The sequence below is a fragment of the Notamacropus eugenii genome, chromosome 1 (assembly GCF_028372415.1).
Source record: "Notamacropus eugenii isolate mMacEug1 chromosome 1, mMacEug1.pri_v2, whole genome shotgun sequence".
Classification (NCBI taxonomy): Eukaryota; Metazoa; Chordata; class Mammalia; order Diprotodontia; family Macropodidae; genus Notamacropus; species Notamacropus eugenii.
Window position 1 is genome coordinate 356,634,340 of NC_092872.1, and position 26,437 is coordinate 356,660,776.

General features: G+C 37.1%; 1 protein-coding gene across 2 annotated transcripts in view; it reads left to right on the forward strand.

Moving 5' to 3' along the window:
- Window positions 1-22,328, forward strand: part of SETD3 (SET domain containing 3, actin N3(tau)-histidine methyltransferase) — a 127,263-nt gene extending 104,935 nt beyond the window's left edge. For both annotated transcript variants that reach the window (XM_072630266.1, XM_072630267.1), the window contains 7 exons: window positions 1,217-1,275; window positions 2,125-2,239; window positions 9,926-10,000; window positions 13,423-13,589; window positions 14,468-14,553; window positions 19,626-19,786; window positions 20,908-22,328. In XM_072630266.1, the coding sequence (XP_072486367.1) occupies window positions 1,217-1,275; window positions 2,125-2,239; window positions 9,926-10,000; window positions 13,423-13,589; window positions 14,468-14,553; window positions 19,626-19,786; window positions 20,908-21,357 (1,113 nt within the window). In that variant the 3' untranslated portion in view covers window positions 21,358-22,328. The remainder of the gene's footprint in view (window positions 1-1,216; window positions 1,276-2,124; window positions 2,240-9,925; window positions 10,001-13,422; window positions 13,590-14,467; window positions 14,554-19,625; window positions 19,787-20,907) is intronic.
- The last annotated feature ends 4,109 nt before the right edge of the window (window positions 22,329-26,437 follow it).

A 26,437-nucleotide genomic window follows, 5' to 3' on the forward strand; every position in this document is an offset into this window, starting at 1 on the left:
CTGGGAGCTAACACCCAATTGGCAGCCTTTTGTAATATATAATTTGCCTAAAATTGCGCACTGAGCACAAGCTTTTGTTTTCTAATTGATTTACGGTTTGAGCCACTTTTACCTCATCCCCTACTGTCCTGCACACGGTGCCAGCGAGTACATTACAGTGAGAGATGATAAATTACCATGCACTTGTGATGCTAATGCGTCAAGAGTAAAAACTGCATACTACATAGAGCTTCATGCATTAACAGTGGTGCAAAGATACAGCCAAGCAAAATTTCATTTGTAGCTCAGAAATAACCATTTGTTCATTTGATCACTTACTGCAATCTGTCTATCAGACTATAATTGAACTTGAAGATTGAAATTATACTGTTACAGCTTTTAATTTCTTAATTGAGGCAAAGTTTTAAAGTGCTTGAAAGGTCTAGAGTGAGGTGAGTGGCAGGATGGGCAGAGATGATATTAAATATATCATATATTTAATACTCTCATAAGTGCTAGATTTTAGATATTCACAAATTGTTCTTTTGTCCAGAAAAGTGCATTAGAAAATTTTAAAAGACTTAAAGATTTTATTTTAACTAAATATTTTGTCATTTTGATATGGTTTTTATCTTGTTTAATTATTTCTTGATATTGCATTTTTCTTGATTCTGGGTATATGTGTGCATGTAAAATGCACTTGAACGGAACAGAAATATTTCCCTCCAACTGATGTAAGTCAGGGTAAATGAAGTAACTTTTAATTTATTAGAGTGTCTTTGAATATTCCTTTTACTGGAACGAGAAAAGATTTGAAATAAATTCATAATGCATACTTGAGCATTAATGAATAAAGATGCAAGAGAGGGATAGGACAATCATACTACTTTGGAAGCTTCGTGTTTTTACTGGATCAGACATTTATGGCACAATTATTCTCTACCTTTTGGAGAGTCAGTCCACCTTAAATTTTATTTTCGTGTGGTGTCTGTGGGTTCCAGTCTCGAAATATGAAGAAGCAGATTTATGGCGGCTGCTGGGCACAACAAATTAAGTTGACAGTGATGTATGAGAGCATAATAGCATGATGATCCCTCTGTAGCACGGCTGGACGCCTCCTGCTTCATTTGGCTCTTGTTAGGATCTGTTAGGCAGCTAAATAATGAAATTCTGCTGACTGATTTCTGTTTTCCCCTTTTTTTCTTTTCTCTCCTTTCTTAAAACTTCTAATTCCCAGACCCATCCTAATGCCAACAAACTGCCCTTGAAGGATTCTTTCACTTATGAGGACTACAGGTTGGTATGCTGTGTTTTCTAAGGTGGGGTTTTTCACGTGAAATTTGGGGTCTTAGAGAGTAAGGGAAATGCTTCAATAAGAAGTAAGCCTGCTGTGACCATTTAAAACATCATAACAGTGATACTCTTTCAGAAGTTATAATGAATAGAGTGGATAAGTATCAGTATTTTAATAGCCATGTAGAAATTGCCATTAAACTGGAGTGGAGGGGGATTAGTTTAGATAGCCGAATGGCACTTGAGATTAAGATTAGTATGGTGGTCTGGAGGTTTTTTCTTCTTAAGTAGAATATTTTAGTGTAAAGTAGGGTCATCTTTTTTGAACAAAAAGACTTAAATCACTATGCAAAGTAATCAGAAAATAATGTACACCACACGATGCAATTCTTAGAGGATTTCTGATCATAAAATAGTAATAGACTTTACTTTTCATTGAGGCTGAAATTGAAATAAGATGCGAAGTCAGCATTTGATTAAAAAGGAGGTTAGAGAGTTTCTTTTTATAAGGAATGACATGTTATTTGTAATAAAGAACCACAGCAAACCTTATTGGGCCCATTAATGCCAACCTCATAATACCCTGTTCCATCTCTAGTTCTCCTTTTTATGGAAACAAAACATATCCTTTCTCAACTCTTCACTTGCTGATTTCCTTTACTTCTTTTCTTCCTTTTACCCTTTCTTCAACCTATACTTAAATGGTGTTAAAAAGCCGAAATGTTGCCTTGCTTGCTTGACGGGAAGGCTTTGAAAATTTGTGGGAACAAAAACTTGATTTTCACATTGTTATACTTTGATGTGCATTTAGATCCCTGCACCCCAGATAAAGTAAATTTCTCACTCTTGCAGGTGGGCAGTATCTTCTGTTATGACGCGACAAAATCAGATTCCAACTGAAGATGGTTCCCGGGTGACACTGGCTCTGATTCCTTTATGGGATATGTGCAATCACACCAACGGACTGGTAAAAATTTCATTTATATAATTTATAAGCATTAGGGTTCAATAAAATGCTAAATTATTATTAAAATTAATGACCTTTTTTCATGTTTTTAAAAATTTCTTTCCTCCTGCCCATCTCACAGACACATACACAGACATGCACACAAATACACATACCTCTTTGTGTGTCAACCATGAACCACTGAGCATCAATATTAAACTTTTTACTATCCTACAAACTGAGCTAACATTCTTTTTTTTTTTTTGCAAAAACAGTTTATTGTAGTTTGAGAATTTTCTTTTTAGCCCTTTTTATTTTTTCCCCTCCACTGTTCTTTCTTCTTCACTTTCTATCCATTTTCATTGTTGTTTTCATGGAGATGCTTCCTTGCCCCCTACACTTTCTTTATGTCACACTATTAAATATTTCTACATTTCTGTTGAAAGAGCTATTATTTTTTGTTATTGATATTAGGGTTGGGGAAGTGAAGTTCCTCTTGGCCTGATTCCTGGTTCCATTTGGTATCATTAGATTAATCGGGGACATTTGTGATATAAGACAGACTTATGAATTTTTAGGAATGGTATTATCAAGGCAATTAAATTGGTTTTTTTGTTTATTTGTTTCACTTAGACCACAACAAAAGAACATCATAACTAATAGTTTTTTGTGCTCAGGTGAATATTATAGGGCAGAGGAGAACTCGACTATTGTTCTTTATGAGTAAAATGGTAACTTATTGCAGAAAATTTTCAGACATTTCTGAAACGCATTCTTGTGGCATATATAGATTTCTTTTATTACGTATCATTTGCTCTTTTAGAAACAACATGAACAAAATTGAAAATCTTGTTTAAAAGAATTTTATAGAGAGCAAAACAAAATTAGAAATGTCTCCATAATTTTAAAGTGTGTGTCAAATACATGATAAGGAAATCTCACTGTAAATTTTAAAAGGCATATCAACAGGTATCCTGAAAAATCAAAGTAATTAGATGGGAAAACAAAGGTTTCTACTCCCCCCCAAATTATGCATTTGCATTAATTTTGAAATTTGCTCACATAATTAACCATAATAAAGAACTGACATTTTTATTATTTGTGGGAGTTATTAAATAATTTTCTGTATTGTGTTTTTAATTGTTTTTCAATGAGACATTTGAAATCCAGTACATGTTTTTTCAGTTTAGATTGTTAAAATTTTCAAATGTGTATTAGTGTCTGTGTTACTTTTTTCTTAAAAAAAAAAAAAGGATTCATAAATAAAAATAATGAACCAGTTTGGACCAGTAACAAAAGTCACATATTTTCTAAAATTTTTTAACTGGAACAAAGTGACAGTATCAAAATATTTGCCAAACCAAACCTGAACTAAATCAGTACATCATTTGGTTTCAATCCTTGCCAAGAACATCACTGATATTTCAAAGGTATGCCATTTGACATCTTCCTTCTGGTTGTTTCTCCTACATATTTTTCTCAAAAAATAAATAAAGCCCTTCCCACCTTTAAGAATAATTTCCATTATTTCAAATATGAAAATGGCATTTTGCTGATTTTACTTTGATAAATTTCAGTATAACCTTCTGAGGTTGTAGATTAGCAATGTTAACAGTGATTTCCTAAGAAAATAATGTTTGTGAAAGGCAAAATTATCCTGGTTGACCAGAATTTCTCTTTTTTTTGCATCTGGCCTGATTTTTTAAAATTTCTATCCTCACTATCACTAAGGGAGTGGGTAGAAATTTGTAACCCAGCAACGCTGTCTGCTTCCAGCAATGTCCCAAAAACCTGGTTATGGAAGCAGAAAGGGAAGAATTTAGTCTATTTCATCAGACTGAAACTAGTGTTAGCCAACTGTAGTTAACAAAAACAACAACATTCAGAAAATACATGTACCAGCCCTCTGAAATTGTTGGGTGGTGTGAACCATTTTTCTGGGCTATTCAGGCATTGAATAAAAAAATTTAGACAATTTTTAAATTTATATTCACGAACTACCAGAAGTGATTTAAAGAAATTCTTCATTTGCTCTTAAACTTATGTGAAAAGAAGTTGCCTTTCTCAGGGTTGTCCAGTTTAAGCAAAGAAGAAGACTCTGCATGTGGTTTTGGCCACATGCACATAGCCCAAGTACGCAAATGTGTTATATGAATAACCACTTCTTTTATTTGAGGATGTCGGATTTCAACCAGCTAGAATGAAAGGCCATTAGAAAGTAAAAGCAGAATTAACAGAGGAATTTTTTCAAGGGCTTCTCTTTGCATATTGAAAATAATAATTAATCCATAGTCATCAAGGCAGACCAGCTTTCACTTTGAATGTGGTTTTCTAGGTCTTAGGAATGCAGAAGAAAAAGTAAAGAAATAGGCTAGTACAGTTATGGAACTTGACCAGAACTAACAGGTCAAAGAGTAAATGAAAGTAAATGAAACCCTTAAGGAAAAAACTTATAATATCTTAGACTTATCAATGGAGGTCACGTCATATTGGAGAACTTCCCTATAACTGAGTACTGTCAGCTGTTCAGTGTTTACTTTTCAGTGTCGATGATTGTGTTCCCTGCTATTTTTCCTCCTTTTTCTTTTGTCTTTTTTGTTCTATTGCCTTTCTCTGTTTGGTTTAACCTTATTCTTCTACATTGTTAAAACTATGAGAAAATGAAGTAAAGCTCAAAAGTTAGTAGTAATTCTCTGAAACTTCATGTGACGGATCCCATGTCTTCTATTTTACTGTGTGACTCTTGACTTCAGTTTCTTCCTCTGTAAAATAAGGTGATATTATTATATTATCTCAAAGGCCCCTTGCAGCCCTAAACTCTAATGTTCTGTGAGAGGAAAGCAAACAGTAGCATGTACATAACTCAGAATGCTATTGCCAAGAAGTCAAAATGATTAAAAAACATCTGGGAATATTGTAGAGGAAAATCTCCAGTAACACATGGGGTTCAGTTAGATAGTCCCAATGTCCCTTCCAACCTTGATCAGTGATTCTCTGAAAAGTCTTCTGTGGTCAGGTCTATATTTGATTATAGTGTTAAATTGGGAATTTCAAGCTTTTAAAAAGGATGTGAGGAATTTAGATAGTTCAAAAATAATAAAAGCTAACATTTCTTTGGAGCTTTCTGTATTAAAAAGTGCTTTCCTCATTAACAGCTCTATAAAGTAAGGAGTGAAAATATACTCATCCACATTTTTGCAGGGAAGAAATTTGCAATTTAGAGGGAGTATGGTGACTTCCCCAAGTCATAACCAGACCATGCTGGACCTAGACTTGGCACTATCCCATGCTCCCTCCTTAACATGATTAAAACATTGAAATATGAAATCTATGAGAAAAAACATTTTAATTTGAAGTTAACTATGCTAGTAGTGGTACTCCTAAATGGAAAAAGGTCAGCATTTGTCTATTAGTGACAAATTTGAAAGTGATCCAGTAGTATTCCTGAAAAGTAGAGTTGTTTCAGCTGGTTCTCAGGGCTTCTTCTGAATGAGAAATGGAAATTCCCTTGTACCTGATAGTTCAGTCCATGTCACCTTCTTCCATACTGCTTCATTTGGAAGACTGTTGTAAATCCGGCCTTCAGCAGGGAGGGAATTAATACTGACTGACTCCAATTGCCCCTTACTTCTTTGTTTTAAAACTCATTTCATTCTTTCATATCAGAGTGAAAAGGATTCTATACTGATACATGTTTGGATACAATTTTTTTTTTTTTACCAAAACTTGGGATGTAGTTCGAACTTTGCATGTTACTATGAAAATGTTATATGTGGAAATCTAGCCTTTGTCATTACAGTATTCCAATTGCCTCTTAGCAACCAAAGCTTTCTGAAGTTATTATTAGTCAGGAATTCATCTCTTCAACAAGTTCTCCCCCCCCCCCCCTTTTAATCGCTCCATACTTATGATCTTGGCATGTATAGTTACCACAAAGACTCAATGTTGATTGGCTGTGCTGGGAACTAAAGAGAAAAAACATTATTCCATCTTTCAAAGTTTATTGCTAAGATAGTGTTTTTAAACCAGAGAAAGTAAATTAGATGTTCACAATACTTGTATTTTTTGCGAAAACACATTTATTTATCTGGTGTTTTAATTATCTGATACAGTTGTTAAAAATTGATTGACCTACCTTTGCTTAATATTGCCAAAATGTCTGGCCCTCCATCTCCTGCTAGGTGCTGCTTCTCCCTTGAGGAAAGGCTGCTGGGGACCAGACAGGTTATCTTCCATCTGCTCCAAAGCAGCCATTTCCATCTATGCTAATACAGGGGATCTTCTTCATCCTGCTGCTAGCCCAATTCCCCAGCTAGGTTATAGAGAACCTCCAGTGCAAAGGAGAACAACCTTCCGTTTGACTTCAGGCCTCCCATCTCCTGCTCTGCCTGTCTTTTGAGAGTAGAGGAGTGGCATCCTCCACTCAGTGATGAACATTCTCATTCCTGGTCATACCCTTCACATCCCAATGCCTCTGAACTCCTGCCAGTCATCATCTAAACCTCATTTAATAACCTCTACCACCCAATTCCTCATTCCCAACCCCCTCAACCTTCCCACCCCAAAATTTCATCCTAATTTCAACTGGCCCTCCTACTCTGTTCCCTGGAACTCCAGTTTCATAGGCAAGAAATGTCTCTTCATCTTAAATTTTTTCTTTTTCCACTCCTTTCATCTAGCTCTTACTATACCTTAGCTTCCTTTTGAAGACACAGCCTCGCTGGCCACCCTTTCCAATACTAAATGCATCTTCATTCATTCTCTGCTCATTGGTGGGAGAGTTGGAATCATCCTTACTCTCCATTGCAACTTTCTGGTTCTTCCCTACCATGCTCACTCAGTAATCATTCTTCCTTTGAGGTTCATGCTATTCATATCTAAAAATCCTTGTAGCTCTTGTCTACAGACCTACAAGTCTTTTTCAGTGAATTCAGTACACAGCTCTCTCCTTCCCAATTCCTGCTCTCATACTAGGGGACTTCAGTATACATATTGTCTGTCTCGAACACCCTAACTTCCCATGAGCTAGTCCTCCAACCCACCTCAGCTACATACAAAGAGGATCATACCTTTGATTGATCTTACCATTACCCACAAATGTACCACTTCCACATTCAAGAATTCTGAAATCCCTGTATCCAACCTCAATTTATTGGCTTTTCATCTCTCCCTTTCTTCCCTTACAAAACCCTACTCTTCATCCTCACTGTGACCTCTCATCTCTTGACTCCTCAATTGTCTCTCAGGCTATCTCCTCTGCACTATCCTCTCTCTCTTCTCTTGACCCCTCGGTGAACAAATTCAACTCTATACTATTTTCTTCTCTTGAATTCCTAACCCTTTTTGTCATATCACTGATTATTGCCCCCTTTCCTTCCCCTCCCCCCCAGCCTCAACCTTGGATCACTCCCACCATTTGTTGCCTTCAGGTCTACACATGTGCTGCTGGATGAAGGTGGAGAAAGTCACTTAGCCATTCTGACTGTGTCCATTATAAATTTATATTACACAATTTCAACTGGGCCCTTGCTGCTGGTAGACAGCCCAACTAATGCCTCCCTTATCAACTCACTATCCCACTCCTCACAGTGGCTTTTCCAAGCCTTTTCATCCCTCCACTAGGCTAACATGGCTTCCCCTTTCCACCCCCCACTCTCAGCTGAGAACCTTGCTTCATATATTTCACTGAAAAAATTGAGACCATTCACTGTTTTCCTTTTTTCCCCTCTTTCTCACGTGCCTTTTACCACTTTCTCTGCCTTCACCCCTGTTTTGCATAATGAAGTGGCCTTACTCCTTACCAAGGCTTGTTTCAAATGATCCCATTCTATCCCAGTTCATCCAGCACACTCTCTCTGTCACCTCTATTCTTTCACTTAGTCTCTCCTCTACTGGCTTATTCCTTATTGCCTACAGACATGCCCATGTCTCCCCTTTCTTGAAAAAACCCTCACTTGATCCTTCCATCCCAACTAACTGTCATCTTACATCTCTTCTGCCCTTTGTAGCTAAACTCCTAGAAAAGGTCATGGGTGAATACTTTCTCTCCTCTCACTCTCTTAACCCCTTACAGTGTGGCTTCTGACCTTATCAGTCCACCACTGCTCTCTCCATAGTTACTAATGATCTCTTAGTTGCTAAATCCAATGATTTTTTTCTCAGTCCCCTTTCTCCTTGACCTCTCTGCAGCTTTTGACACTATTGATCACTCTTGTCCTCAGTACTTTCTTCTCTCTAGGTTTTCAAGACACCACTCTCTCCTGGTTTTTCTCACCTATCTGACTGCTCCATGTCTATGTACTTTGCTGGATCTTCCTCCATATCAGGCCTTGTAAACATACATGTTTTATAGGATTCTGTCCTGGGCCCTCTTCTCTTCTCCCTCTATACTACTTAACTTCATGATCTTATCAGCTCCCTTGGATTTAATTACCATTTTTATTCTGATAATTCTCAAATTTACCTTTTCTGCCCCAGTGTCTTTGCTGACCTCCAGTGTCACATCTCCAACTGCATTTCAGAAATCTCAAACTGGATGTCCAGACATTTGCCAACCAAAAAAGCCTGTGTTATTTTGCCATTACCCTCAAATGTACCACCTCCACAAATCAGAGTTTTTTAGACTTTTTTATTACTCATTTATGAAGTGAGTTTGTCAGCAAATACAGGTTTTAGAAAGACAAAGGAATAGGAAACTTCAGTTACAATCCCAGTTCTTCCTGCTGTATGGGACTATGCAAGTGACTTTGCCTTCCTAAATTCCAGTTTTTTCATATGTAAAATAAACAGACTAGATGCTCCCTATCATTCCTTCCAGCTTTGATGTTCTGCTTCTCTGATGACTTTCTGATGGTTGCTTAACAACATACTAATTGCTTGGGAGATGCACTGAGTTATCAGACCTAGTCGACCCAGCTCTCGAAGACCTAAGAACCTATAGTCTAGATGAGAACTGTTTTACTGTTTCATGTAAGGGCATTTCGGAGGTTGAGCTACTCTGTAAAGTGCTCAGAAATCTTTGCATTGTAGGCAAAAAGAATGCAATAATGATAAAAATGAAATTATCATTTTAATTTTTTTTTAATTTCTTTTACTTACCTAAGGGACCTATTGTCATGATTTCAGAATAAAATATGTATCTGTTATAGAATGAATCTTTTCTCAACCCTGTATACTGCCTTAGAAAACCCTCTTTGGTCTCTCAGAATAATTACCTAATTTCTGATAAAGGATTGTTTGCAAGTAAATTGAAGTTCTCCAAAAATAGTATTCCCCAGAGAGATAGAGTTATCCATTCTTTTATTGAGAGAAAAGAATCCACTGGCAATTGATGAGTTTGACAGAATTTTTACCCTGTTGATTCAGTGTCACATGATATGGACTATGAATGCGAGTACTTTGTCATAAACTTTTGTTCTTGATTGGAACAACCTCCTCAAAATCTGTGGAATGTGTTTTCCTTAGAGAATTTCTTTTTCTTCAAATAAATTTTTTCTATGAGATTTTCTAGCATAGATACAACTAATCAGAGCTTTTATGCACTTACCGTGGCAATTTTTAGAAAATATTCAGGAATGATATCCAGGTCTATAGATACTGAAGGATATTGTTAAACCTTCAGTTCTTCTGAAAAAGGCAAAACTGATGAAACAAAGGGAATTATAGATATCTTCATTAATTTGCTTTATTCTCTTTTTTCTTGACTAGATTACTACTGGTTACAACCTAGAAGATGATCGTTGTGAATGTGTTGCACTGCAAGATTTTAATGCTGGAGAACAGGTATGTTTCACACAGTAAAACTGCATGTAATGAATTCACATGTAAAATTGTGTGAAAATATACCTGCAATATAGACCATGTGTTAACTGCAACACCCAACAGTCTTTGGAATAGAGCATAAATGTGTGATTTGAATTGGATTTTGTTCTATACGCATTAAAAACAAGTAGCAAAATATGACTAAAGTGAACATTTGTAACAATTTAAGCTAAGAATAAATTTTGTTCCAGTGTAACTCCAAATAAATATTGGAATTTTGATCTTATTGTTTTATTCTATTCCCTTTCCTGTTAGCAGTATAATTGAATGTCTTTTAATTTGTGAAGAAACTGTGGTCTGGTTGTAAAAATACAGCACAGAGACAGGAAGCTTAAGATCTATTCCTGTTTTGTTTCAGTATTTAAATCCCTTTAATAATTTGGGAGTTTCAGTAAGTAATCTTTTTCAATCAGTTATTGCATATGTGTCTGTATAACCTGCTTTATTTTCACCGATCTTAAAAATATATACCACTTATAAAAGTAAAACTAACTTAAGACTGTTGCTATAACCCCAATTGAAAGAGTGATGGTCACTAGTGTCAAAAGATATAGAGAAGTCAAGTAGGATATAGGCCATCAAATTTAACAGTTAAAAAATCATTCACAACCTTGGAGAGAGTAGTTTCTGTTGAATAGTGTGGTCAGAAGCCAGAATATAAAGATGTGAGAAGTAAGTGTAAAATGGAGACAGCTCAGTCTAGGAGTTTGGCTGTGAAAGGGAGAACAAGTGTGGGATGATAGCTTGAGGAGGAAGCAGGGTCAAATGAAAGCTTTTATTAAATGGGGAGATAGAGACATATTTGAAACAGTGGGGAAGTAGCCACTTAATAAGGAGAGATTGAAAATGAGAGGGAGCAGGAATACTCAAAGAGACAAACTCCCAGGAGAAAAGAAAGGGGAAGTGATGGGGTGGGAGGAAAGGGATTAAGGGTACCTAGAAGAGTTGACTTTGGTAAGAAAAAGAACCAATTCTTCCTCAGAAACTAAAGCAAAGGATAGGAAAATGGGAGGTGGCAAGTGGAAGTGTGAGGTACAAGACTTTTGAGGTGTGGAGTGGAGAAGAAAGGATGACTTCTATTTTCTCAGGAAAGTAGAAGGAAAAGTTTTCTCTATTCAGAAGGATGGGTAAAAATGTGGTATAATGGTCTTAAAGCAGATTTGGAACTGCTTGCTACTTCATGGAATATGTTGGAGAGTCGGCCCTGGAAGTTAGAGAACACAGATTTGCAATGGACCTGTTAATGTAATTGTGTGACTTCTCTATCAATCAACAGCACTCGTATAGAAGCACAGAGACCAGATAGTGGAAGGATCCTTGGGTGGAGGTTTGGCAAACACAACGGAGCAAGGGATGAACTGAGCAACCATAGGGTTGAGACTGAAGGGGAAGGTAGTGAGTCCAGAACAGAGGCTCTGAGAGAATATGAGGGGCGGAGGTACTGAAGATAGCAAAGGGGATGAATAATTTTAGGAGTAGTGAGGCAGAGGCAGCAAGATAGGACAGGAGAGTGTGGTTAGAGATGGGTATGTCAGAGTTCTGTGTCATGGAGGTAGCATAGTTATGGGTGACAATAAGATCTAAGGTATAATCATCCCTGGAATGGCAGCAATAGGAGCAGAAGAGGACAGGGGTTGGGATGGAGAGGAAAAACTATAATCCAGATATTGAATCCATTCCTTGAGAAAAGAGGAAAGAATTACCTGGAGACCAGAGATGACTGTAACAAGGATCTCCATAGACTGATATGGATAATTGAAGTGAACCTCAAAAGAAGAGAAATCATTGAGTGATGGCAGCAGAAGGGTCAAGAAGTGAAACAAAAGTTTGTCAGCTCCTCCTCCCTCCTCCTCCTCCTGGCTCTGGGTGACTGGTTTGGGGTATGAGACCAAGAGATGTACTTAGTCCTAGAGAGAGATACAGTGTATTCTGTGGGTACAGGACCATGAAAAGAGTGTGTGAATAAGAGGTTTAAGACAAAATTAAATTTGTTAGCAATGGAATAGAGGTTCCAGAAAGCAGAGTAGAAGAGGGGAACTGAGGATGGTAGAGACATAGCAAAGGGAGAGCTGCGATGGATAGATGAGAGAGCAGGAAAGAAAAACAGAGGAAGAAAGTTTTCACCTGGGAAATGGATAACTCAAAATAACAAGTATCCCGTGGAAGATGAAGGATAGAAGAGCATTAGATGAGCAGGGCTATCACCGTGCAGGGTACTATGATGCCCGAAAATGGTTGTGAGTCTCTTCTGTCTCCCAAAACTAGGGAAGAAGGGAGGGAGGCAACACCTCATGACTGGCACTCCAGCAATCTGACTGAGTTTACACTTGGCACTATTATATTTTCTCATGGTGGAAGAATGATGTACACTCAAAAGATAGCATATACTTATTACCCAGTTGTTCCTGATGCCAGAGGTCATGGTCCAGTGTAGGGTCGTGGTGGTAAGAGGCCTAATGTCTGAATAAACATTGATTATAGTATGAGGGCTGAGCCATTTTTCTCAAGCTAGTGGGACAGAGTAAATAATGCTTCCATAAATAGCAGTAGGTTCCCAGGCCAGTAGGTCTCCAGATACAGTCTCTGAGAGTCTTGGGTGGAACTCCATGCTCCTAAGTATAGTAATGGTAAAGGAAAGTCTAGGTGTTACAGCAGGGTCTGAGTGTTAACTGTGGCTGCTATACACCTAGGTGCTCAGTGATTATAAAGTTTTCTCAGACAGAGTTAGCAGGCACAGGGCAGAATATGTTGTATCTCCATCCACCAGAGCACTCAGGGTTAGTAGAAGACTGGAGTGTTATTATTTCCTCAGAGGAACAGGAGACATGGTGCAGAAAAGGTACTACTTCTGCACAAGGCAGTAGCTTCCTATGTGAAGAGGCCTCTAAATCCAGTCCTCTGAGGAGCCAGGACCCTATTTTCCTGGGTTCAGTATTGGTGAAGGGGAAGGACTTGGTGCTTGGGATAGATTTAGTATCAGCATTCTTCCCCACTGGTTACTGAGTAGCAATGGAAGATTGTGACACTGTACATGGGGTATTTGTGGTAGTACTGGAAAGCTTAGATTTATTTTCTTCAATGGGTTTGTTAACACCTGGCAAAGTGGGAGGTTCTTCCATGTCATGGGGTCCTAGGGAAGTAGGTTCCAGGGGCATAGGGCTCCAAACTCTGTTCAGGAGAAGAACCAGGGCCCCTACCTTTACCAATTGAGAGATGTTGGTTTTGTTCTTATTCCCTGCTCCTGGATTAGAACTTTATAGACATTTTGCTCATTAATGTAAAGTGGCGCTAAATTTACAAGAAGTAATACTATACCTCAAGTCTGTACTAAACAGGTGTTAAGTTTTTTTATGAGCCTTCCTTTTTTTTTTGCATCCTTTTAGATTTACATTTTTTATGGCACCCGATCAAATGCAGAGTTTGTGATCCACAGTGGTTTTTTCTTTGACAATAATTCACATGACAGAGTGAAAATAAAGCTCGGAGTGAGCAAAAGTGACAGGCTATATGCAATGAAAGCTGAAGTCTTGGCTCGAGCAGGCATCCCAACGTAAGTAAAAAGACTGGTCAGCCTTTTCCTCTGATAACTTGAAATATCTCCAATTGCATAGTATTTAATTGAGGTGCTAATAAAACTGCTCCTCATTAGTTTGTCTTAATCCTTTTATGCCTACTACCTAGCAGATCCAAAGCATTTTAGGTGTGTGGTAATTTACTAATGTTTTGGATAAACATAGTTATTGGGAACATTCACAGTGAGTTCCAGGGAATATAGCACTGAAATCTTCATTAAGTTAAATAAGTACTTAAGTATCACCTGTGTCTTTCACTTTGAAAAGGTTAATCATGTGGATCAATTTGTTTCATTTAATTCTTTTCCTCCATTATCTGCTATGCTGAACTGGCCATAATGAAGGACTTTTAGTCATTTCAAGAATTTCTAGTTAAATTTTTTTGACTTTTTCTGCAGTATAAGATGATGAAAAAAAGATGAGAATTATGATTTATTGTTCTTTATATAGTAGAGGAATCATCCTTAATTGAAATTGATTATATGAACCTTTTTCTGTTGAGCTTATCAATATTTGATTAATGATGAAAATACTAATTATAAATTGTTAGTATATTTAAAGCCAGAATTTTAATTATTATATTTGTGTCTATAATCTGGTCTATGCAAATTGAAATTAAAACTGTATTAGTATATAACAAAAATTCACAAAGGTCACGGCAAAGGTTCTCTTCCCAATACTGTCACTCCTGCTTGAAAGATTTGAAATTTGTTCTACTGTAATTCAGACTTGTATGACTCATCCATCCTCTTAGTTCTCCTAGATGAAAACCACACGTATCATAAATTAAAGGAATTTTGCTTTGGAGTCAATAACTACAGTGCTGTGACTGATCTCTGCTTACTGTTTCTATTAGTTCCAGTGTTTTTGCCTTGCACTTTACTGAGCCTCCCATCTCTGCCCAACTTCTGGCCTTCCTTCGAGTATTCTGTATGACTGAAGGTAAATTGTTTCAGAAAAATTCCTTTTGACTTAAAAAGAATTTTTCAGGAAGTGTGAAGAAAATAGATTTGCCAATTAAAGTTAGAAGTGCTTTAAAACGAAGACAGTTTGTAGAAAAAGAGAAGTGGCATCCTTAGAGACAAAAGAACTTAATGTATTAAGACACGTTATTCTGAGAAAAGATTCGTAGTTGTCACCAGTCAGGCAAAGTGTTCCAGGATACCCAGAAAAGTTGTAATGAAAATGTTTCATTGACTGAAGTCCTTGTGTTGCAAACATTGCTACAATTCTATTACACAAATATTTGTCTTATATGTTGGCTCTATAAATGATGTAACTGAGTATAGTAGAAAAAATCCTGGATTTGGAGTCGGAGGCCTTGGGGTTCAGCCCCACATTGGCCACTCAGTAACCATATGACCTGAGAAGAGCCACTTGCCCTGCACCTGGCCTCAGGAAGGCCTGAATTCCAGCCCTGCCTCAGGCACTCACTAAGTATATGACCTGAGATAGGTCCCTTAATCTCTCCTAGCTTCAGTTTCTTCAACTTTTTTGTTATCCCAATACGAAATTGGAATAATGATAACCACATTGGGTTATCATTGGGTTGTGAAATTTGAATGAGAATAATGTACATGAAAGTACTTTGCAAAATTTGAAACTGACATGTTAGGTATTATTATTATCTGTTCTGGGAATAATAATAACGCTTGTATCACCTGGATATCTGGGTGACACAGTAGATAAAAGTGCTGCCCTTGAAGTCAGGATGACCTGACTTCTCATTCCATTTCAGACACTTACTAGCTGTGTGACTCTAGCCAGGTTGCAGCCCCCTGTGCCTTAGTTTCTTCTGTAAAATGGAGGTAATAATAACAGGGCTGTTGTGAAGATCAAATAAGATAATAAATATACAGCCCTTTGCAAATCTTGAAGTGCTAAATGCAACTATTTTTATCATTTTTATTTATTTATTTACCACTACCTACCTCAGAGAGTGTGGAGAAAGTGCTTTGTAAATCTTAAAGCACTTTATAAATCTGAGTACTTTTATTACAATAATTATGATAATTTCAGGTGTCTCCCAAATCCACATTCATAGCTTACATGTTAACATGATATCTTGATGTGCTTTAAAATCTCATTAGAACCACATAACCTGTACTTTAAAAAGAATCCTTGGACATCACTTTAAGTTTAGTAAGTCAAAGAAATTTAACAGTCAGGTGGCCATAGGACATCTTTATTTTCACCAATTAATAACTGGCAACAAATATGCAATTTCATTTTGTAATTCTAAGTTTTGAATCTGAGTTTTTTCTTAAGCAAGTATAATGCTAGACAGCTTTGTATTCATTTGGAGCAAATCTTGTTACAGTGAATAGTTTTGCCATAGAAGTTTCTCCAAACCTTAGGTCTGTCAACTTTCTTTTTTTAGTATTTTGGTAACTTTATTTTTAAAATAATTGGTTCCCTTTGTGATCTTATATATCTTTATGCATTGGCATATTATTCTGAGAAAGGGTTCATAGTTTTCACCAGTCAGGCAAAGGGCTTCAGGCTACCTAAAAAGTTTGAAAACTCCTGTTCTAGAACAAAAAGATTTCCTGGATCCAGTTTAGCAATTTTTTAAATATACTAACTGTGTTCAGGACCCTATGCTGAACTTTAGCTTACAGCTATCTTAATTCAAGTCTCATTTTGATACAACCAGAGAATTTAGACAGACGTAGGAAATTTATTATAGCATATAATAATGATGTCTGAATTTTTTTCATTGCCAAATTCCCTGGATAAAAATAAATATTTTGACAATATAAATGAATTTTTATCTTAAAGCTGGTATATGTATTGATAGACAATTGATTAGGACTTGGAAAGTCATCATAAGTCTCTTATTTGCCAGTGACCTCTGTTTTGACCCTCAGTTCTAAAACTCAGATATGAGGAAGATTTTCTCTGTCTTCAAGTGTAGGCACCTATTTCCCTTCCCTGAACTTTGTAATGGAATATCTGGCTTATGCCCTTCTTGCCTAAAGATGACCATTTCCTCTCATCTGGGAGCAGGCAGAAATCAGTAGTCTGTTCAAATAGCTTCAGGTTAAGTAGAATGACAATGTATCATATATTTGAAGTTTGGTTCCATTTTTCATTTTACTTAATGTGGAATCACAGAATTTAGAGCTAAGCAGGTTCTTAGACATCATCTGGTCCTGGTGCTTCTTTTTTTAATAGATGATGAAACTGAGGCTCATAGACAGTGACTGTCCAGGCTTGCAAAAGGCAGTTAACACTAGAGTTGAACCAAGGTCATCTGACTATAAATCCCTTGTGCTCTCTGTAATTAACCATTACGAACTTTAAAGTAGCACATTTTTCTCATCTTCATTTGCTCCCAAGGCAATTAAAAATAAATTACTTCAAAGTTTTCAAGACTATGCTGATTTTTTAATTTTTAATTAGAAGACTGACAAACATGTTTCTTCAGGGAAAAAAAAAGTGCTGAAGCAGCATAGTGTAGTGGATAGATTGCTGAATTTGGGAGTCATGGATTCAAATTCTGATAATTACTACCCATGAGATCAAGGACAAGTTTACTTATCTCTGTTTTCTCATATATAAAATGAGGATAATAATATCTGTAGGATCCACTTTACAGACTTGTTATGAGGCTCAAATAAAATCATGTGGGTAACACAATTTGCAAACTTTAGAGTACTATATAAATGGCAATTATTAACAATCATAAAACTAGCATTTTATATATGATTCTCCTATATATCTAGCACTTAACAGGTTTCAAAACTCTTCTCTTACCACTGCCTCATAAAGTAGGTCATGCAAATTTTATTGTTTCCATCATACGGATAAGGAAACTGAGGGTCAGAGAAGTTAAGGGACAGAGCTAGAACTCCAGCCAAGGTCAACGACTCCCCAGTTCAGCATTTTTCTGCATGTTCTTCATATTGTTTGTCCAGTACTGGTGATAATCTCATAACAGTTTATTCCACACTTTTTTTGTTTTTCCCGGACACATTTGGACAATGTCTGGCTGAGGTTAAGGGTTTAGTCTTTGGCTTTGGAAAAAAATGAAGGTAACTGGTCTCTATGGGGATGAAGGTTTGTGTATGAATAGCCCATCAACATATTTGTAGGAACTCAAAGAATACAGAGTAGAAGTAAATATATTGCAATACATTTTTAATGTAGTTGACAAATTAAAAGATTTACCAGGCAGAATGAAGTGATCTATTGTTATCCATTTACATATATGACAAACAGAAAAGCTGTTAATTCATTTCAACAGTGTTCTTGGTAGATCTTGATATCACCTTGTTTTCTTCCCCTTCATTGTGACTATAATTTAGTGTATCCTGGGCTGAAAGAGGGATTGATAGTTGGTATAAGTTGAGTCAAACTCTTGTTATACCAGTAGTTGACTATTGACCCTCCATTTGTATTTGGTTAAGCTTTTGTGGAGTATTAAAATCAGGGAAGAATGTGAAGTCATATGATCCAGTTTGATTTCTACATATTTCTATTGCTATAAAAAAAGCTCATTTTTCATTTTCTTAGACAAACATTACACTGATTTCAGGTTATTTTCCCTGTGAAGTAGCAATTTTATATAAAACTTTAGGTAGTGGCTTTTCTTGTTAAAAGTAGAATGTATCCATGTAGCAAGGCACTGTATGAAGTTCCTAGCGCTTGGGTAGAGTTTGGGATAAAAGGTGTAGAAGAGGACTCAAAGATGAATAAAATATACTCCTATCAAAAAGCATGAATTTTAAGAGGGGGAGGAAAGGAAGCTAAGATGACATGCATAGGTGACTATAATGGATTCAGTTTTCTTTTGATGAATTTTGATTCTTTAATTTCACTTCTTCTACCCTTCAAAAGATAAGTATACTAAGACAGGTATAACAAAATGGTATAAAAGATCTGTTTATGATGTGAGAAAAATCTTCTTACCATGAACTTCTAATGATGCTTGATAAAAGTGTACACAATGAAATTTCTCATGGACTATCAACAGATTTATTTTTTTCTTATTTCCCCTCACCACAAAAAACAATTATTTGGAATACTTTTCTAGCTCAGTAGAATTTGTCTATTTTTCATATGTAGGATAAGGAGATTTAATTGTCACATACTCTGGTCTTTGAGAAGATCTTTCTGATACTAATACAAGTTTGTGTTGTTGACAACAAAAGTTCTTTATTTCAAATTCTAAATAAGGACAGCTGTGGGGCATTTTGCTTTGAAAGAGAAACTGTCCTCATAATTACAAATGAAGCTTGAGTGAATTTCTTGGTATGAATAGGCTAGGCACATTTTGGTCTTTTGGAAATAATATGCCTACAGCAGTTGGGTTGAATTCCTCCTCCTGTGAAATATATTTAGGTGTAATTTAGACATTCACTCATTTACTTGTGATTTGTATTTAAATTTCTTATGAGTGAGATGTATCAAATTTTCATTGAGTAAGGTTTTCATGGGATATTTTCTTGATTGTTTTTGTTTGGGGAATTACTTATTTAAGGGTAAAGGAGCTGATTTGTCAAGTCAACACATCAGAATTTGTTTCATGCAGATTTAAAATTTGAAGCCTTTTGGGACTTGTTGCAATTAGCTTTGGCTTTGAAGTCATTGCAACTGTAGTACATTTTGCCCTAGGTAAAATTTGATAATAGTAGGGCATTGTTAATGTGAGGTGTACATATATACAATTATAAAAAATGGCTTCTGAAACAATCTCATTGATCACAGTGTCCTTTATTAGAAATAAGATATGTGGGGAGTGTTGGATGTGAAGGTATTGGTAACTTTATTTTTAAACAGAAATGAAAATTAAGACTTACACCTTATTTTCCTCACCTAAAACGTTAAACTGTCATTACCACTGTGGAGAGTATAGAAACATCACGGTCAGGTGAGCATGCCTAGTGGGAAAGTCAAGGGAAAATGGCATGATTGGAAAAGATATTTTCTAAGGGTATGTTAGTTACTGAAATTAATACTTGAACTGTTTTCCCCATTAACAGTTTATCCTTTCTTTCTATTTCTTATAGAAGAGCTAAAAGAACATTTGATAGGAGAACATGCAATTGATCGAATCTTCACTTTGGGTAACTCTGAATTTCCTGTTAGCTGGGACAATGAAGTCAAACTCTGGACATTCCTTGAAGCCAGAGCCTCCCTTCTTTTAAAAACATATAAAACGACTATTGAGGTAATTCTTATTAATTGTATGTTGGTTTTCACTTTGCCATATTACTACTAGATTGTAAGCCTCTTGAAGGCAGGGGACCATATCTTATTTTGCTTTGTATCCTCCAGTGCCTAACAGTGCACTATAGATAGATACCTAATAAAGAGTGGTGGTGATTGAAGCTTGATTAACAACTGAAAGTGATTTCTTCCTCCTCTTATTTCTTATAATACTTTAGACTAGAGATGTCAAACACATAGCCTATAGGCTCCATGTGATGGGCAACACTCCTGAGAATAAAATGTAATTGAGAAATATTTAATAAAATAAAATACAACAAAAAAAGATACTATTTACATATGGTTTTGTAAGTCAGTATGCAACCCACAGACATCCTTGTCTGTGGCTTAGTGGTGCTATTTATATTTGAGTTTCACAAGAAGGTCTTAGACCTCTGCTTTATACTGAATACATTCTGTGGTATCTCATCCACCCTACTAGAGTGTAAGTTCTTTGAGAATTAGGACTACTTCTTATATCATCGTTATACTAATACAAATTACAAAAGTTCTTTACCCAAATCATTATTCAGCACTTTCAGTTTTATTTCTGTTTAAAGTTTTGATTCAAAATTGTATTAACATTGTTGACTAAAAGACAAAAGTAGAAATGATTTTTATTAATCCTCTCATTTCTTTTTGAAATGTCACTCTGAGTAGAAGTTCTTGTTTATGCTTGAATTGTTTGTCTCTGAGCCACTAACTTAAAGTTTGAGAGGCAGTGGCAAGAATGCTGGACATGGAGTCAGACACCTGGATTCATTTTCCAACTCGACCATTTAACTTAATGAGCATGTGACCTTCAGCGAGTCCCTTAACTTCTTTTCGTCTCACTTTCCTCTTCTGTAAACTGCTATAGCTGTGTCACTGGGTTAGAGTGACCATCAAGTGCTGTATCTATGTGAAGCACTATATAAAAGTTAGTTGTACTTTTTGCACACATACAGCCTTATACCACCACACCCTTTTTGTTGCATAATTGTTTTAAAATCATGTAAGTTCTCTGTTGGATTGTACTGGTGCATTGTTTAGTCTCTTTTTAATGGATTTGATTATTCTTTCCTCCCTTCATCCCCTCTCCAGGAAGATAAATCCTTCTTGGCGAACCATGATCTTACCTTTCATGCAACAATGGCCATCAAACTGCGCTTAGGAGAAAAAGAGATTTTGGAAAAAGCCGTAAAGAGTGCAGCTGCCAACCAAGAGTACTATTGCAAACAGATGGAGGAAGGTGCCCCACTTCCCAAATATGAAGAGAGCAATATTGCCTTGTTAGAGAACACCGTGGCAGACTCTAGACTCCCAATTGTCCTCAGGAACCTGGAGGATGAGGGTGAGGTGCAGGAGGACTTAAAGATTGAAGAAGCTATCACTGATAGAGAAGTCACAGAAAATGGATTTGTAAATAGTGAAAACTCTATACCTAATGGGACCAAATCTGAGATTGAAAATCTAAATCAAGAAGAAAATACAAGAGAGACTGAAGATGCCAAAGAATCTTCTCCTGACAGTACCAATGAGGTTAAGCAATAGTCATGAAATTAATCTTGACTTTATTGTGAAATTAAATTTAGCAAAAATTTATGAACAATACATTTACATTGGTGTGTTTCCTTGTTAACATTTTTCTTTCTGCAGAGAGGAAAGTATGTTTTTGCTGCTTTATATAAAATGATTTTTCTTTTTTCTTTTAAGTTATTTTTGAGAAATCTGGCTTTCCTTTTCAAATAAGATTGCCATCTTGCTTTCAGGCAAAACAAATGATCAGAAGAATGGGGTGGAGTAATGGTGGTAGGGGGTACCTTTGGAAGATTTTACAAACCCATTGTAGGACAAATGTATTCTCTTCCTGAGGAAGAATTAAACTCTCCTATCAGTTGTATTTTTATTGGTTCATCTTTCTGAAAACCAAAATTAAAAGTCTGCCTTCTCCTAAGAAAATAGAATGGATTGAATGTTCACTATGAAAATGGTGGTTCAACACAGTGGAAATGTGTGTACAAAGATCAGAAACTTTAGAGACTGGGCAATTTTTTTTCTTTTAAAGAGAGAAAATAGTACAGAGGGAAAATACCTGAGTAGGAAAGAGTAAAATGTGGTAAGGTGGCAAACTTATTTTTAATAGTTTTAAATATTAATGATAATCTGAATTATATATTCTTAGTGATTTCTTAAGATTTGTTTACTTTTTATGTTTTGTTTACTATATTAAGTGTGTCCTTCCTCCTTGAATCAAAGTAGGGTACTATACTATACCATGTACCTGATTTCAAAAGCTGACTTTTTAAAGTGGTACATTTGATTTACAGTGTTAGTAATGGCAACTTCAAAAACATAGTCCAATGCACAGTTTTACAGAATGTTGTTCTGTAATGTTGTTCAAAGTGAGGATGCACTCTCCCCACCCCACCCTGCCGGCTTATTCAGGTTTTCACAGACAAGCTAGAGGTTTTCAAAGCTACACTTTTGACTACAAACCATTATTAAAAGGAAAATGTGATTAACGTTTTTGTCTCTTCCTTCTTTGGGGGGTGGGAAGAAGTAATTTGGAGATTTTTTGGAAATCCTCCTCATCTAATGTGAATCTTTAAACAATTTATAAGATTTGAGAAAGCATCCTGAAGTTATCTTCCCATCCCTAAACAGCAAAAGTGAAAGAATTTCAGATTAGGGTGACCTGAGCATCACTTGACTACAAAATGTCCATTTGCTGCACTATTTCTACATAATGTGATTGTGTATTTTCTTGTAACCCTATCTAAAAAGTGTCATGAAATAAGTAGAATGAACATTGAAGTATTTGCCCTGTAATTGACCTATGAACTAGGTAATGCAGCTGTTTTATTTCTATTTTATATGTAAAAGAGGGTTCACAAGGGGAAGGTCCTTGGTTGGGTTTTGGAGACTTCACTGCTTCCTTGATAATGTGTTGTTCAGTTGTTTTCAGTTGTGTCTGACTCTTCCTGACCCCACTTGTGGTTTTCTTGGCAGAGATGCTGGCGTGCCTTGCCATTTCCTTCTCTAGCTCATTTTACAGAACAGGGAACTGAGGCAAACAAGGTTACTTGATGAGGGTCACACAGCTTGTGAGTGTCTGAGGCCAGTTTTAAACTCATAAAGATGAGTCTTCCTGACTTCAGGCCTGGCACTTTATCCACTGAGCTGACTAGCTGCCCCTGATGATAATCAGCTGATTTTTATTAGAAGAGTCAGCCTCCTTTGTGATAGATAAAAGTCAACCATCTTCTCATAAGCCAGTTTCCTTTGATTTTGACACCACAATAAAATAGAGAAAACCTGCTTCCTGGAGGGTGGAGAGAAATTCTCCCCTTCCTCTTCATCCCAACAGTGTTAAAAGGGAAGTTACTAGACTTCCAGCTTCTGTCTGTTTTTCTGTTTCCTTTTCTGATCATAGGTCATATGCTGTGTGTTCATCCTCCTTCGTTTTCAAAGAAGACTGTGACATCAGAGAAATGATGACGTGACTTGCACTTGACTTTGTTTTGAGTGAGGGAGGGCTGTGCAGGTCACCAGCCTCACTTCTCCTCCTGAGCCATCTGGGTCCAGTTACCAGATATTCATTAGGATGACTGGAGATGGCCCAGGATGCAATGGGAGACCTTGACCTTTTTAGGCTGGCCTTTACAGATACTTAGAGGGAGGAAATGCGAAGTAGTCAGGGAATGGCCCTTTTAATGAACAAAAGAAAGAATAACTAAATCAATAGAAACTGTTACTAGTGATAATTACTCTAAGCCAGCCATTAAGTGGGAGCTTTGGCAGGGACATTTTGTTGTCTAGCCCATGGGCTTCAGAGTGAACCGAGGGAAGGAAGGAAGGAAGGGAGGGAGGAAAGAAAGAAGGAAGGAAGGAAGGAAAGAAGGAAGGACATCTAACCAGTAAACCGCAAAGCCCCAAAGGAAGGGGAGAGGGAGACAGAAGGGAGAGGATGACTTGGGTTACCCAGTCCCCAGCTCAGGCAGCTTGGTCTACTCGCAGTCTGTGTTTGTCCTTCATTTTTGAAGACCATGATGTCAGAGAAATGATGACATGACTTGCACTTGACTTTGTTTTGAGGGAGGGAGAGCTGTGCAAGGTCACCAACCTCACTTTCTCCTCCAGAGACATCTGGGTCCAGTGACCAGATACTCATCAGGATGACTGGAGATGGCCCAGGATGGAATGGGAGACCTTTTTAGGTCAATAGGCCAATTATGAAGGGGCTGAAGTGCCCAGCAGTAACTCAGCTTGGAATGTTGAGGCCCTGTGCTGGGGAAACGACCGTAAAGTCACAGGATCAAAGGGACACAGAGCCCATCAAGTCCAACACATTAATTGTACAGATTTAGAAATGGAGGCAGAGGTTAAATGACTTTCCTGGGGTCACACAGCTAGAAAATATCTGAGGCAGGATTGGAACTTGGACTGGGGTCAGAAATATTTTGAGGGAAAAATTGGCAGAACTTGGTCAGTCAGTTCCATGAAAAGGAAGAAAGTCAAATCATTTTTTTTCACCTGAGTAAAAGGAGCAAATGATGAAACAGGAGATTTCAATCTGTTATATAACTATAGAAAAATTCACTTAAAGAGCTTTATTCATAAACAGGAAACTTTCCACTTGTCTGCCCTGCCTTTCACCCATTCTCCTCTTTCTGTCTGTTGGTCTGATCTGGTCACCTTGGCTATTTATTTGTTCTCTCTTTCATGCCTCAAATACAAGTCATGGGAGGATTAGGGGTAGGTAATAGATAGGAAAAGAAATCCATAAAAGATTATGTGAAATGTGGTCAATTTAACTCTAAATTTGTAAACATTTGGATTCCTGAGAATGAAGTTTCCCTACCCAAGTCCTACCAGCACATAGAGCATTGAGTCCTAGCAGGCACATGTGTGCCCACACAGAGCCTGAGAGAAAAGGTCCTGAGAGTGAACTTTTTCCACTTTTGGGACTATCTTGCAGGCAAGCTCCAGTTTCAGGTCCTAGTGTTTGAGCACTGGATAAGCTAGTGAAAGATTTCCTCAAAATGTTTCTCAGAGAAGAAAGGAGTGTCAAAATAGCCCCTTGCTATGGGAAGACTAGAGTCTAGTGTGGGAGGACGGGAAATCTAGATGAACCTTGACAACCCCACACTGTTGCTATGAGTCATTTGCACCAGCATTGTCTTCTGTGAATGGGTAGGTTTGTTTAGCAGCCTCTCAAGTGACTTTATCTTCCAAGGGAAGTCCAACAGGCTATTTGAGTGCTTTTTATCAGTTTATTTGTGCGTGTGTGTGTGTGTGTGTGTGTGTGTGTGTGTGTGTGAGAGAGAGAGAGAGAGAGAGAGAGAGAGAGAGAGAGAGGTTCATGTTCCTGGGGTTCCTTCTTATTATATGTGTTTTTTGTAGCTCATGAAATAAAGGTTATTCCATGCCTGGTACGTGTATTGTCCAATGAGTGTCCATGCAGGAGTTGGGAATCTGCTTTTACAAGGGAAACTTAGGTTATGAACTATAATTGAGCTTTGATTAGGAGATTTGCCTGGAGTAAAACTCCAGGATTGTGTCATCCAGCCAAGAAGAAAAAGAGACAACATGGAAGAGTAGATGTCATACTAGTCAGGGAAATCGGGATTCCAATCCTGCTTGAGACAGGAGTTATATACCCTGGGCACAACTCAGCCAGTCTGAGCCTTGGTTTCCTCCTCTGTAAAATGAGTGTTGAGTAGGATGATCTCTAAGGCCCCTTTTAGCTCTGGATCTGTAATCCTCTAGACTCTGTTTGGTTCCAAGTGTCCCAGGATTGGACTGTGTGAGGTCAGAGTTTTTGAGGGGATAGGAGAAGAAATAACTCCCCAGAAAACACGCAAAGGAACTTGAGTTTGAGAGAGAAGTAACTTGTCCAAAACTACGCTTTAAAGGGCAGAGTTTGAATATGTCATCAGTCCTCTTGACTTTGTAGAAATACACCAGAAAGATGTATTATGTGCTATGACTTCACCAACTTTAAATGGGAAAGGAGTAACCGCTACATTCTGTAAATATTATGCAAAGTCCTTTACTGAAATTTTAGATTTTGCCTAATTGAAGGCATTGCTTTCTGAAATTTAAGAGATTGGGCAACAGTATGTAGGTAATGACTTACACAGCTAGGGCTAGGTATCGTTGTCAATTCTCTTAGCAACCATGGTAGCTAGGATATTTTACTAAAAGTATTCAGTTTGTTGTTGTTGTTTTTTTTAAGCCTACATGCTTTCCCAAAGGTCATGCTACTTTTGTACTTTCTACTTTGGCTCATTAACACCAGGCAATAGTTTATTTGTGACTAATTTGGTTGTAGGTACATCTTCCTGAAGCTTGAGGTTTTAAATCTATTCTTTCAGATTTGACCAGACAAAAGGCTGCCTCAGTTGTGATTGAAAGAATTGGGAGTGTTTAACCTGAAGAAAAGAAACCTTAGGAGAGAGGGACTTGGGAATTGTCATCAAGTATTTGAAATGCTGTCATGTGGAAGGATTAGACCTGTTCTGGTTAGTTGCAGAGAGCAAAATGAAGGATGACCAGCAGAAGCTGCCAAGGCACAGTCTTGATGTAAGGAAAAATTTACTAATAGAAATAACCTAAAATGATTCAGGGG